The 14,662-nt window shown below is 34.9% G+C and overlaps 1 protein-coding gene across 7 annotated transcripts in view; it reads left to right on the plus strand.

Moving 5' to 3' along the window:
- Positions 1–14,662, plus strand: part of EMSY (EMSY transcriptional repressor, BRCA2 interacting) — a 76,033-nt gene that overhangs the window by 46,551 nt on the left and 14,820 nt on the right. For all 7 annotated transcript variants that reach the window (XM_037522992.2, XM_037522994.2, XM_037522997.2 and 4 more), the window contains 3 exons: positions 3,749–3,885; positions 6,792–6,965; positions 8,580–8,778. In XM_037522992.2, the coding sequence (XP_037378889.1) occupies positions 3,749–3,885; positions 6,792–6,965; positions 8,580–8,778 (510 nt within the window). The remainder of the gene's footprint in view (positions 1–3,748; positions 3,886–6,791; positions 6,966–8,579; positions 8,779–14,662) is intronic.

The raw sequence follows: 14,662 nt of genomic DNA on the forward strand, positions 1-14,662 counted from the left end.
AAAACCCAAAAAACAAAGAAATTTCCTTAAAATACATGTCAATATCTAGCTGAAGGAATAGAAAGCAAGCTGAAAAAAAGAAAACACACTTTCTTTCGATGTGTCTATCGCTTCCCTCTGTCTAAACTTCCAGAACAAATTTTTTTTTTTAAAGATTTATTTATGTATTTATACAAGCACTGGATACAGTCAGAAGCGCAGGAGGGTGAGAGGATTCACCAGAGCAAGAGCATCGAACCAGCGCTGCAGAGGCTGCGGCAGCTTTGCAGCCCAGTGGTCAACTGCTGCGCCACCGGGGGAGGCCCCAAAATTTTTTAATTAAAGAAAAAAGGTCCCTCATTGTAGGGACTTCAGAAAATATGATTAGGTACAGAGAAAAGTAAGAACCTATAATTTTCACCACACAGAGAAAAGTGTTAAAATTTAAGTATGTTTCTTTTTCTTTTTTTTTAATAGAAATGTGTTGTATATGTGTTTTTGCATTTTAAAATTAGAGTTGTGATACAACGAATTCTATCATTTTACTATGTATTCCCCCATGCCATTAAATACATTTGGCCCCTCTCATATAATGTACCATTTTTAGCCATTTTCTTATTTTTGAATGCTTTAGCTTGCTTACAATTTTTTGTCATTATAAATAATCCTGTGATGAACATCTTTATATAGGTTTATATATTGATATAATTGACATGCAGTTCTCACTTCCTTTGTAAAATATCCCAGAAGGCATGTTTATGCTTCCAAAGTACTTTTAGAAAGGTTACATTTTTCTTTTTATTAGAATAATCCATTAAATGGAAGGCTCCACTACTTTTACAGTTATTGAACATATATCTTACAAAATATTTACTTTGTATAGAGAAAATGGCAGAGATGCAATTTTTAAATGTGTTTTGTTGAGGGATTGGATCCTTTGTTGAGAAGATTGGATCTTTCAGAGATAAATTGTTATTCAGAGAAGTTATTCATTGTTATGAGAATCTGTAAAAATGACAGCACTTAAATTTGATTCTCTTACTCTTTGGTACAATGTCCAAACAAGGGTTTAGTGTTTATATGCTTTTTTATTTGTACCTTCACTTGCTCATTTTTTTACCGAAGCCACATAAAACAAAACTACCACAGAAGTCAAGATTGTCGGGGTGATTTAAGAATCTGTGACTAGTAAAATCTGGGCCAATGTATGTTCTTTCAGGCTACCTACGATAAGGCTGAAACTTTTACAAATAATCTTTTAATGTAAAGACTATATATAGAAATGGTTTCTCTGATATTCTGTGAGCTAAATATTGCATTGAGTTCTTTGATGCATAGTGATATATGTTAGGCACATCTTCTGTCCTAAAAAATGTTAAACAAATGAACTTGTGTACATCCTGTTTTAAAATGAGAATTGCAGACTGAATACTGTCAAAGCCTCGTGGAAGATCTTTTTAAAAAAATGAGTGATACTTCTTTTTTCAACATATGTAGATAGCAGCTGAGATACAGAAATATGTTTGCTGGAATTTTACACTTTTGTAAAATTTGGTAATAGATATATTCTATTTTTATATAATGCTGTACTTATACTATGTCTTTTTTTTCTATTTTCTAACACCATTTTGTTAAGCTGGAAGACTTGGTTTACAAACTGTCTCATAAATTGTCACCTCTGTAATGGAAAGATTAGATATTTTCCTATATATAAATATAATTTACATGTAAATAAATTTTACATATTAATGTTTTGTCTAAAAAGTGGTCCTTGTACTTTAGTGTAGAGTTAAAGCATGTTTTGCATTTCCATTTTTTTTTATGCTTACTGTCTAAAAGATCCTTTGTTGATCATATTTGGTGAGACTGGGGTATGAAGGACCCATACCTGATCAATCACATATGAAGAGTGGAATTAAGAGCTACAGTTTATATAAGTATATAATGGCAGCTGTTATTTTGGTGGCTTTTAATAACTCACTATTCAGAGGCTACAGATAAAGGGCAGGTAGGAGGGAGCATTTGTAAAGCTGGTCCTTGGATAGAAGTTATTTTTTTTTTATGTAACCTGAGTGTATTACCTTAGACTAATGAGATATTAGGTGATGGCAAGTATATTACCAAAATATTATAATATGATTGCCAAAAATTAATATATAACTAGAACATCCTTATTCTTAGTGCAGTCTTATTTCTGAAACTCTAGTGAGGATGCTAAGGTTTTCCAATAGGAAAGAATAAGATATTGTTTAATTTTTCTTCTTGAGAACATATTAATAAGCTTTTTATTGAGTACCTGTTCTGTGCTTAGTCATTTGACAAATGATAATACAAGCCTATAGAAGAAAAATAAGACTTGCCTGTTTTCACAGGCAGAGGAAATTACAGGAGCAACAAACAGTAGCATTGGGACTGGTATGCTCAAGGAGATCAATGTGGAAACCAGCACACTGAAAGAGAGGTATATATTGGATAATCCTGAAAATTAAAGTCAGTGGAACCTAGAAAGTTAGAGGAATTTGGGCTTTCTGTGGTAGTAGTAGGAAGTTATTGCTTGTTAGAAGTTACTTATTAAACTAGAATTTATACTGTGAAGTAGGAACAAAGAAGATCAAATTGGTAGCTAAGGGCCAAATCATAGCGGATTTTGAAAACTAAGAGGGGAAGTTAGAACTAGATGCAATAGGAATTAGAAAGGCTTTTGATCAATTTCACAAGTTCTGATGACATCATGTTCTGATAACATGATGAAATCAGTTTTTTTAAGGATGTTTGTTATGATGGACCAACAGAGCTGTTTGTTTGGTAGGGATACCTAAAGTAGGGAGACAATATGAGAAACCAAGAGATGAGGGTCTGTCCATTGAACTGACATTAACATTTTGGAAGAAGTCATATGTTGGTGACAAGTTGAGTTCATTCACATACTCACTGAATAAATATTACTGAGTAAATGCCATATAGTGTGTGCAAGCACTGAGGAATCAATGACATGAAAAGATATAGTGGGGGACTTATTAGGCTTTCATTGTGTTAGGGAGATACAGGGACAGAAGACAAATATGAATCAAAGATTTGTACCAGGATTTTCAACTTAGTCAATTAGAAAACTGTAAGGTATAAATTGAATAGATAGAAGAGAAAATTTGTAGGAAGGTGTAGAGGGGGAGGACAATATAATGTGTTTGGGTCAGTAGCTATGGTCTGCTAAGTAGATCTAATGGTTGAAAATACAAATTTATATATGTAAATATATGGGTTTTACTTTCAGACTCTTCAGACTGCTGCATAAGAGTGTATGTTTAATCTGTAACTTGGTCTGTATGTCAGTTTTATCTTTTTGATCACGCAAGAATACATGAATTTTGACAAGTATTTATTCGTTTTTTTAATGTTCTCTTGAAGAAATTTTTTCCCTCACACTATTCACATAACTGTAATACTAGGTTTGGGAAAAATATTTGTCATTGAATTGAGATTCTTATTTGTTGCAATTAACTAGTCGGAAAAGGAATATAGATGGAGAACCTGATAGTGATTTTTTTTCTGTTTTGTATTTGATGTGTAGGTCATCAGATTCCAAAAATATGAGTCAGTGTTTAATATTCTCTCATTCTAGGATAATTTGTAACTTAACCATTCCAATCTTTCATTTTCATCCTCATTGTCTGGTTCTCATGACATGTCATCTTAAACTGTGAAGTGTAAACAAAATGCCAGATACCTCTAGTCTTTAACTCAGACCTCATTTTCTCCCTCCTTCTCTAAGGAACGACTACCAAAATCACTACAATCCCAATGACTTCCAAGCCCAATGTGATTGTTGTGCAAAAGACTACAGGAAAAGGAACCACCATTCAAGGACTCCCAGGCAAAAACGTTGTCACAACATTGCTAAATGCTGGAGTAAGTAAGAGTTTGAACTGCAAATTCAGCAATTCACTGAGGATTTTATAGATCAACTATATAAGTATTTGCCTAAGGACATTAAGAATCCCACAATGGCTTGATTTACCACCACTGCGATGTAATAATTGTTAAAACACCTCCTACTTATGCTGTTTTTCACAGTAATTTCTAAAACTTATAGCTTGTAATCAAGTTGTTTGTGGTGAGTTTTGATGCTTAGCTTGGTCCAGATGGAGGATTCCCCTGGCTTAACTACAGGAATACCGCTACTGGAGGATAATTTTATTCCTGCATATGGCCTAGTATTTGCTTCATCTGGGCAAAGGAAAATATTTGTGATTAAGACTAAATTAATTGATAGGGATTTGTTACTTTCATTTTTACTTATTTTAGCTAGTAAGAAAAGATTATGGTTCTGAAGGCAGTTGCTAAAAGATTTGAAGTTGGACAAACCTGGATTTTGTCTCTAAATGTCATAGTTGTTTGGCCTTGGCTAATTTACTCAAAGTCTCTCTTTATTTCCTCATTGTATGTTGGGGATGATAATCTCTATCACAGATTTGTTCAAAACTAGTAGCTGTTTTGAAAGTGCTCAGAACAGTGCCTAGTACATAAAGTCCTCAATGAATGTTTTTTTTCCAATTGTTATTACTCTTGGTACATAATTGTTTAGGCTTGGTAGTGTTCCCTCTTTGTTAGAAAATAGAATGTTATACATCTTTGTAGTAGAGCTCATGAAAATTTGCTCAGCATCACAATCTACAATGTTGATAGGAGTCCAGCATTACATTTTTCACTATATGGACAAACAGATTATTCCTAGCCTGAATTCATATAAATAAAGTAAGCCAAAGTTAAAGTCAAGATTAGAATTCAGATTTTCAGAACCCTGTAAAGTCTGGTTTGCACTGTCACAGAAGTTGATTTATAAGAGAGGATGCTATGTACCTTCGATTTTTTAGTAACATAGACCTAAGAGTCATGTGTGAATCTTAGCTGCTAAATATATTTAATAGCTACAATTTGACACAGGAAATAATAGTGAAACAAGCAGATCAGAAGGTGGTGAAGACCATTCTTCACCATATGTGAACGTGCACCTGTATTCACCTCTTGCGTACCTGGGCATACAATATCATATATCAGAAGAGCTTTTTCAAAAACAGCTTGCTGGTTAGTTTTGATCTAGTTTGAGTGGAGTGTTATACTTGAATAGGATTCATTGAGTCTATTTAATAAGCATGCCCACTTACAAATGAGCAGCTCTTAGCAAATGAACTCTAGAGCTCTTTCCAGAGACGCTGTTGTGAAAGTGTGTGTATGTGTTAAAATAAGTAATCACACAGTTGACAGACACATCATGTTTCCCTTAGATAATTACAGGCAGATAGTTAAATTTGTGATTTTTTTTATAATCATATTTAGTTATAAGTTCACAGTGATTATCTTTTACCAGCTCACATAGGTGTACTTTGTTTTTAATGGTTGCTAAGTTTAGATGGTCACACATTTAGGTGATGATGATGACTAAAACTTCAGAAAAGTTGGTAAGGTAAAACACTTCAGATCCTTTTTAGTTTTATGAATTTCAATTTTATTTTTAAGATGTATTTTTATTTATATAAGAGCTGGGGTACAGGCCAGAGTCATGGGAGGGTGAGAGGATTCACCAGAGACAGAGCAGGGAGCAGAACAAGCAGACAGACTGAAAACACTGCTGAGGGGAGCAGCGGGAGAGGCAGGAGAGGTCTGCCTCGTCATGTGGGATTCTCCCTGGCCGGATGAGAATCGAATGGGTGCTGCGTAGGCTGTGGACAGCTTCACAGCACTGCACTCAAACTGCTGCGCCACCGGGGAGGCCCTGAATTTCAATTTTTAAAATGTTAATAATATGGTAAAATCACTCTTTGAATTTAATTTAGTTCAAGTATTGACTCCATGAATGAAAATGGCACTTAAGAAAGCAGTTAAAAATAGTGGAAAGTTGGGCCTCCCCGGTGGCGCAGCGGTTGAGCGCTGGGTTGCAAAGCTGCCTGCAGCCTCTGCAGCGCCGGTTTGATCCCCGGCTGCTCCCTGGCCACCGGAGGAGGGTCCCGCATGGCGCGCAGACCTCTCCTGCTGCCCACTGCTCCCTTCAGCAGTGTGCTTCGGTCCTTCTTCTGCTCTGCTCCCTGCTCTGGCTCTGGTGAATTCTCTCACCCTCCCGCGCTTCTGACTGTACCCAGTGCTTGTATAAATAATAAATAAATAAATAAATCGTTAAAAAAATAGTGGAAAGTTAATGGGCTTAAGCAATATACTTAATAAATTAAGGTGATATTAGTAATATACTAATAGTAAAACATGGGAAATGCACCAAGTTTTCCCATGTAACCATAGAAGTCATGTTAATATCACTGCTAATTCCATCTCTTATACTTTTTCACGAAGACAATCTGCTGTACATCCTTATAATTTCATATATGGGAAATTTAGGCAGTTTATTATATGAATATTCATTCCAGATAAATTAGAATATAAAAATGGATGTGAGAGGGCAAGACCTATAATCCAAACTTTTAGAGAGAAATATTAACATTTTAATTTATATTCTTCTAGAATTTTCTGACCCTAATATGTATTCTGTGAATGGGTTAATCTAATAAATATTCTTACATGAGGAATTCATTTTTAAAGTCACTCATCAGGAAATAATGCCTCCTTTGGATAGAAAGTTGGTCAGATGACTTCTTAAATATTAAATAAGTCCAGGGCTTTTGTCATCTGGAAATGTACTTTGTTGCGCAATTTACAGTCCTTTTCCCATCATCCTGATAAAACCTTTCTGTGATTTTTCAGTAAATGGCAATTTCTATCATTTAAATGCATATAAATCTTTTATATACTCACTGACTTCAATTTAGGGAGAAAAGACTATTCAGACAGTGCCAACAGGAGCAAAACCAGCTATCATCACTGCTACAAGACCCATCACCAAAATGATTGTAACGCAGCCAAAGGGAATAGGTTCCACAGTTCAACCAGCAGCTAAGATCATCCCAACAAAAATTGTTTATGGCCAGCAAGGGAAAACACAGGTAGGCTATGAATACAGTGGTTTTTCTTGATGCTGGGATATTTTAAATTCCTAAAATTCCAAAGTAGAAATTTCAATGAAAAGATCAGTGATCTTTAAAAAATCAGAATGTTAAATGTTCTGATCGAGCATGTACAATTAGCTATTTTCAAAACCTGCGTTTCTCTCTTCAGTACTTTTTATATCTAATATGTCTAAGTATTTGTGTTACATCATGAACAAAGACTGGGGAAAAGAGTCCCTTTAGAATGAAAAATTGCTGAAGGCATATTTTGTTATTTGAAATGTAAAAGGTTGAGGGTAATAGTAGTCATTTAGAAACTCTCAAGGGATAGTAATTTCTTTTTATAAGCTAATAAGGACTTTGAAAGCATTATTTACTTACAAGATATGCTTTACTTGCAGCCTAAATAATGGAGAAACTAGAGATCTGTTCATTTTTCAACCAATAGAAGATAAAGGAACTTTACTGGAAATTTGCCTTGGAATTTCAGACTCACGATTTAATCTTATGTTACTAGGTTACTGTTTTTTTGCAGGTATTACTGCTTTTCTGAAAGTAAGAAGGGAAGCAATGTCAGCTTTGGTTGAGAAATGCTATCCTAGAATTTTTATAATAAGTGTTAATTTACCCATAAATGAGCAATTTGTCATTATAATTGATTCCCTCATAGTCATAGCCAAGTAAATTATACATCTAAACAAATAGGTTTTGTGATTAGAAGTTAAGTACAAATTGCCTTTTCATTTCAATTGTAATGATTTTATTTGCTTCATCATCTAAGTCAAAATATAACTCATGTTTTCATTCTTGAATTCTTGAAATGGTTGACTTAATAGAGTCTAAAATAGTTTGGAATCTTATGTGCGAGATAAATAAAAAATAAATGTGGTGAGTTAATATTTTTATGCCATTTCCAATTGAAGTCAACTCCTGGAGTCCTAAATTTTGAAGTCAAATCGTTTAATTTGAAATTTTTGTATTTCATTTGCTAGTTAGTGTTTTTGATTTTTTTTTACCTTTGCTAGGAGTTTGTCGACCACATGTTCCATGTTGCTTCTAATACTATCTAAATCATTGTTCCTTTGGGGAGTTCTTTAAAGATTACTTAGGTCCCAGGCAAGTCAACTTTGTTCAGGTATCTCAGTTAGAAATTTCATTTGGTTACTAATGAAAAGAAACCTGAAGAACAGTGGCTTAAAAAAATGGGTTTTATTTTTATTATGGTAATATAAGTTCTGAAGGAGGATTCCTAAACTGTTATTGTGGCTCAGAATTCCTCCTTGTGTCTTTCTGTTCTGTCATCCTTCGCTTATGACTGCCGTTCTATTATATAGTGTACTGATTTTAAAATGACTCCTTAAGGCACTCTAGACAAGAAAAAACAGGGGTGAAGACTCTTGTCAGAGTCATGGTTTTAGCACTTAGAACATTGTATTTGACTTGATTATAATTTGTTCATAGCTTGACTTTGATGAACAGTGCTGTGCCCAAAGCACAATAAATGTACAGAATGCTGTTTCCCATGTCAGAAAAATACCCGTTTATAACCTAAAAGTTTAGCTTTTTAAATGGTGCTTCTTATAAATGGAGATAATTCTGCTTTTCCTCCAGGTTCTTATAAAACCCAAACCAGTGACATTTCAAGCCACAGTTGTTAGTGAACAAACAAGGCAGCTTGTCACAGAAACATTACAACAAGCATCCAGGGTGGCGGAGGCTGGTAATTCATCAATTCAGGAGGGAAAAGAAGAACCACAGAATTATACAGATAGTAGTTCCTCTTCCGCAGAGTCTTCCCAAAGTTCCCAAGGTAAGATTCATTTTCTTCTGATTTATTTAATTAATGCTGACATAGTAGAAGTTGCATCTAGGAAATTCAGACAAACATGTATGCTTTGCTTTGTCGATTCTTTTTATTTTCTTTTGTTTGAAGAAAGCTTTAGTGAGCTAACATTTTATTTTTGGTAATGCTTACCATTCTTTTCTGCATGCTATATATGGTCCTCACTTAATAGGTAAACTTTAGAGGATGGTTTTGACAGGTAGGTATTATAAAATTGTTTAGAGCTGTGATCCCTCCTGTTTCTTTTTGGGTAAGTAGGTGAATTATGCAAGAAAGTAAACATACCTTTTGAAATGGTTGTTGCTGAACCTTGAGAAAGACTCAGGTAGCCAGGGGTAGGCTGTAAGTGGGCTATAAATAGAATGACCAAGGGTCTCCCTGGTGTCTAAGGGTTGAGTCTCAGCATGCTATCATCGCTACAGCCTGAGTTTAATTCCTGGCCAGGGCACTAACTCACATTTGGCACAGCACACCTCACCTGCCTCTCTCACTGCTCCCCTTAGCAGTGTATTTTAGTAAGTCCACCTGTTCTGCTCCCCACTGTCTCTGGAGAATCCTCTCACCTCAACCCCCGCACCTCTGGCCTACACCCCAGTTCTTCTATGTAAAAAAAAAAAGTATGACCATACATTGCAGTTTGCACAGAACAAGTCCTAGTTTATGTCTGCGTATGTCAAGCATAATCATTAATAGTGCCCTCTTTCACTCTCAGTGGCATCCCAGTTAGATGTTAATTGTATGGTTGAGCTAATTACAAAGCAGGACTTATGAAGCTAGACCTTATAAAGCTAGTGTTTTGTTAATTGTGCTGTTCCAAAAGAAGTCTCTTAAAATAAAGCTTTGAGACTTAACATATTTAATGCTAATGTCTATTAGTTACCTTACCCACCCTTATTGTTAGGTGATATATCTATGCCTTTGCTTATATACTCTGTGCATCTAGACAAAGCATTTTGTCTACCCTTAGTCATTTCCCCTTGATTCCATTCTCTCCTACCCTCCTCATTATTCTGTCTGGAGGGCTTTCTTAGCACCTTAACTTGTCTAATACAGATTTTTTATATTTTACAAATACTTGATTATTTCAACTTTTCAGTGGAGTCACCCCAGGTTAGTCTTAACATGGTTCAAATTACTGATTTTTCCATTAATTCAATTTGACAATACTCTATACTAAGTATTGTGTTAGAAACTATAAAGTTTGCATACATAAAGTACAGTTCTTGTCCTCTAGCAGCTTAAAATCTAGAATAGGGGGTTTAAAAAATAACAGATACAACTACAGTATAAGAATTTTTTAGCAACAAACCAAAAGAAAAAAAAAAATGCCAAAGGCTGAAAGTTTATATTCCAGGGAGAGTAGATGAAAAAGCTTCATGAGGAGGTAGCATTTGAAATGGTCTTGAAAACTTATCACTTAAAAATAAATTGAATATTGATTTTAATACTCAGTTTAGAAAGTAGTGTTTTTTAGTATATTATCAGTGATAGTAATTTTTTTAGTTAATATACTGAGATTTACTTTAGCATTTTATATTGATTATGAATGAGTTTATCTGCAAGTTATAGTGGAGTGGTGCTTATTATCTAATCATTTCTTTTGGACATAGTGAATATTTATAGATTCCATTTGTAGTTCAGCACATCAGCTGCTTTTTCCTCCTTTGTTTTTAAGTCTACAGTTCCTTAAGTATGCTAGCCTTGTATTCCCCCTTGAGAATTATTTTCATAGAGCGCAGGTAAATGTTTAGCCTAAGATCACGCTGGTTTTCCAAGTACGTGAGGGCCATATCTACTGAGAATGTAAACACTACCTAACAGTCCTTAGCCCTTAATTACTTAACATCTTGTAGGTCTATATTTCTTAAGGACTATGCTCTTTATAACTAAAATACTATTATGAAACCAAGAGATTTACTATTACAGTATTATAATTTATAGGCTTTTCAAATGTCATAAACTGTTACTGTCCTTATAATCCTTTCTCTCCCACCCCATATATCGTCTAATTCAGGATCATGCATTGATTGCATTTAATTGTCACGGGTCTTTATTTTTAACTTGGATTTGTCCCTTAGCCTTTCTTTGTATTTCCTGACTGACATTTTTGAAGACTGTAAATAATTTACTTTGCATAATATACTTCATTTTGGTTTTATCTGATGTATTCTCATGATTGGATTTAGCAGGAATTCCACAGATGTGATTTTGTGTCCTTAGTTTTAGCAGGGAGCACATGATGTCAGTTTGTCCCAGTATTGATGGTATTAATGTTAACCACTTGATTAAGGTGATATCCTCCCATTTTTAAAAAAATTTTGAAGTTAGTATATTTCCCTTTTAGACAAATAGTAGTATGTAGGGAGACTTTGAGACTATATAAATATCATGTTTCTCATAAAACATTCATCTACTAGTTTTAGTATCCATTGATGATTTTCTAACATCTTTATGTATATTTAATATTAGACATTCTACTATAAGAAAGAATCAGCCTTTTCTTGCCTTCATATTCATTTTCTGGCAATTTTCCTTTTACACAAGTCATGGAATAAAGGTATCTTTTATACCAACAGGATTTCTTGATTCTATTTGTTACTTCTAAACTTTTCCCTGCCATACCTGATCCCTAAAGTGAAGCAGTTTAGGTCTTATACTTAATTCTGGAATTGTCTCCTCACAGGTTAGAATTGAGACTTCTGCCTTCACTTCGTTGTAACACCCTGGGAGAGTTCATCATTCCTTTTACACTCTGCTTTCAGAATTGTATTACTAGCTTATTTTATTACTGATCATTTTATTTTGTAGTTTTTGTTAGTTTATTATAATTGTCTTCTACTAGGCTACTAGCTTCTTAAGGGCAAAGATCATATTCATCTCTATATAAGCACTAAGTAGGCAGTTAGTAAAAATTTCACTGAACAAAGAGTAAAATAACCATTAATAACTGTGGTTGGTTAAGCTATTATGCTTAAGCATAAGCTTTATAAGGTCTTTTTTTGTTTTTGTTTTTGTTTTTTTTTGCCTAAGTCCAAAATACCGTTTCCTTTTTGGAATTCCCCCTAACCTTGTGGGTGGGCCTTTTAAGTATTAATAGACAACTAGGTGACCAAACCTAATGGATCGAAACCTACTTGCCTAGTCACTTACTGAAAACTGGGCCATATACCTTTCACAACTTCTGAGCTTTCCTTCTTAATTGGCTCTTCTTTTTTCCTTTATTACTTTGGAGTATATAGCCTTTTGGGTTCCAGATTTATTTTAAAAAGTAAAACATTGGGCTTTACTTATGTTCTGTTTATTTCCAAAACACTGTAAGGTGGATTAGATAGAATACAGTATTATGTGAGTAAAATGGAAGAGAACAAGGAGACAAAACCTAGGGTAAGGATTTAAGTTGGAGGATGGCATGAAGTGAATAAAAAAATGCACCCTGAAAAGACATTGCTGTAGGTAGACCGCATACAGTTTCTAGGACAATTTTCTTGAAGCTTCATTGTCTTAGTAGGTCATGGTGCAGGTAGAGAATAAATTCAAGTTAGGCAAAACATAATTTTTGCAGAACTTTGCAGAATCATTTAGGCTAATATATTGTGAAAAATGAAGATAGAGAATAGGCTCCCTCTCTCTTTTGACCTGTAACCCTTCTTTTGCAAAACATCTTAAACTAGTGCTATAGAATGTTTTTGAACGATGCTGTCTAGGTGGTTAAATATAGTAAAGACTTGGGGATTTGTGATAGTACTTCAGAGGGAGGGTATAGAAAAGATACAGATATCTTGAATTTATTCAGAAGAGATGATTTAGAAGGGTAAGGTGTCTGGAAATCATTTTATATGAGAAATGGTTGGTAGAGACAAGAGAAGAGAAGATGAAGCTTGGATTGAGGGAACATTGAAGCTTTTGTCACTTAGCTTGACTATGGAGTAGAAGAGGGAAAAGAATTAGTCTTTATGAATGCTTGGATAGAAACTAGAATCATTAGATAGAAGTCACAGAAAGACCTGACTCTACTCCATATAAAACAATTTTATAATTGTCATAATAATGCAGCGATGAAAGGGAGGAAATAGTGAGTTCTCTGGTATTGGCATTTCTGGATTGGCAGGGATAGTGTGAAGATTTTAGCATAGAATTGACGATAGCGTTAAACAAACACCCTCTCTAGTGGAGAGAGATCTTAAGATTTTATGGAATTGTGCCATAGACCATTTATAGTAAACACATAGGAGTCATTCTTCTATGGTGATACCTGATTCTGCCTTTGGATATGTTAGAGTATGTATCTCTAGTAGGTGTCTAATAAATATGTGGGGAGGGGCGGGCCTCCCCGGTGGCGCAGCGGTTGAGCGCTGGGTTGTGAAGCTGCCCGCAGCCTCAGCGACACCGGTTCAATCCCCGGCTGCTCCCCGGCCACTGGAGGAGGGTCCCACATGGTGCGCAGACCTCTCCTGCCACCCGCTGCTCCCCTCAGCAGTGTACTTCGGTCCTTCTGCCTGCTCTGTTCTCCGCTCTGGCTCTGGTGAATTCTCTCACCCTCCCGTGCTTCTGACTGTACCCAGTGCATGTATAAACAAAACAAACAAACAAACAAATAAATAAATAAATAAACATGCCTCTATTAAAAAAAAAATGTATAAATATGTGGGGAAAGCTGTCCTAGGGTTAGCAGGCTACCATCCTTGAAGAGAAAGGAAAGCCTACATAAATACTGTATGCACACTACATAATTAAATTGTGTTTGTGAGATCATTCTCCTGGAGTATTAGTCATTGTACTATTTCACTCTCCATCAGACTTGATAGGCAGTAGATTTATCTAGTCTAAGCGTAAGCCAGCAGTACAGGGGAAGATCACTTAAAGAATGGTTTTTCACCTAAGTTCATGCTCTCATTCTGTGTCATGGCTTTCAGGACTGCTGCTTGCTATAACACTCTGATGGTCAGTTATTCTTTCTGAATATGGATAGAGTGAGCATTCTCCCCAGTTCCTACTGAGGATGTTATTTGGAGTGATGTCTCTGTTAGGTGCTTCTCCCATATGGAAATTGTTTTCCTCTTCTAGTCTCTTTCTGCCTTCTCTCTCTACGGTGCAATCCCTGTTTTCTTCAGGATATTCAATGTATCTTAACACAGTTAGGTTGCAGAGTCACTAAACAGAGACTACTTATACTATCATGAGAATTTCTTAAATTTGATAACCTAGGGTATATAAAAATAATGATTCTTTATATAGTCAGTTCTCTTAAGTTTAAATTCTATATATCTACTTAGAATGAATAAAGAATAACTGTTAAGTATTTCACGTGGCATTTGATATTGCAAGATAATGTCTGTCGATATTCTAGTTTTGGGGAATGTTTAATGGAAATTATACATACCTAATACGGCATTTATCCATTGGTTTTTTGGAGGGGGGGTAGAAATACAGTTTGTTAATGATAATTGAAAATTCTCAATCTATTGTGTTTTCACGTTGTTTTACTTGGGAAAGACTGGTTTTGTTTTTTCATTTAAGAATTGTTCCTCCTACCCCAGCCTGTTTGGGCTTTTCAAAAATAGAGGGTTCATATGTTTATTTGTTCTGATTTTGTGGGCTGCATGAATTCTTTTCATTCTTCTATAATGCTTTCACTTACCATTCCAATTCAAAGCAGAATTTTACTTTCTACTTATTTGTTTTATTTGTCCTAAACATGTTATTTGGCCCCCAAATACAAAGCCTTATGTATATCTTTGTGTCCTTTCCACTATAACCTAAATTTGGGGATAGTGATCTTGCTTTTATAGCCCACAAAATTTCCTGTAGTATCTTAAAAAAGGAGTTTAGGAACTTAACAATAGATTAGTCC

The sequence above is a fragment of the Talpa occidentalis genome, unplaced genomic scaffold (assembly GCF_014898055.3).
Source record: "Talpa occidentalis isolate TD23 unplaced genomic scaffold, MPIMG_talOcc4v2.1 talOcc4.3, whole genome shotgun sequence".
In the NCBI taxonomy this organism is placed as follows: Eukaryota; Metazoa; Chordata; class Mammalia; order Eulipotyphla; family Talpidae; genus Talpa; species Talpa occidentalis.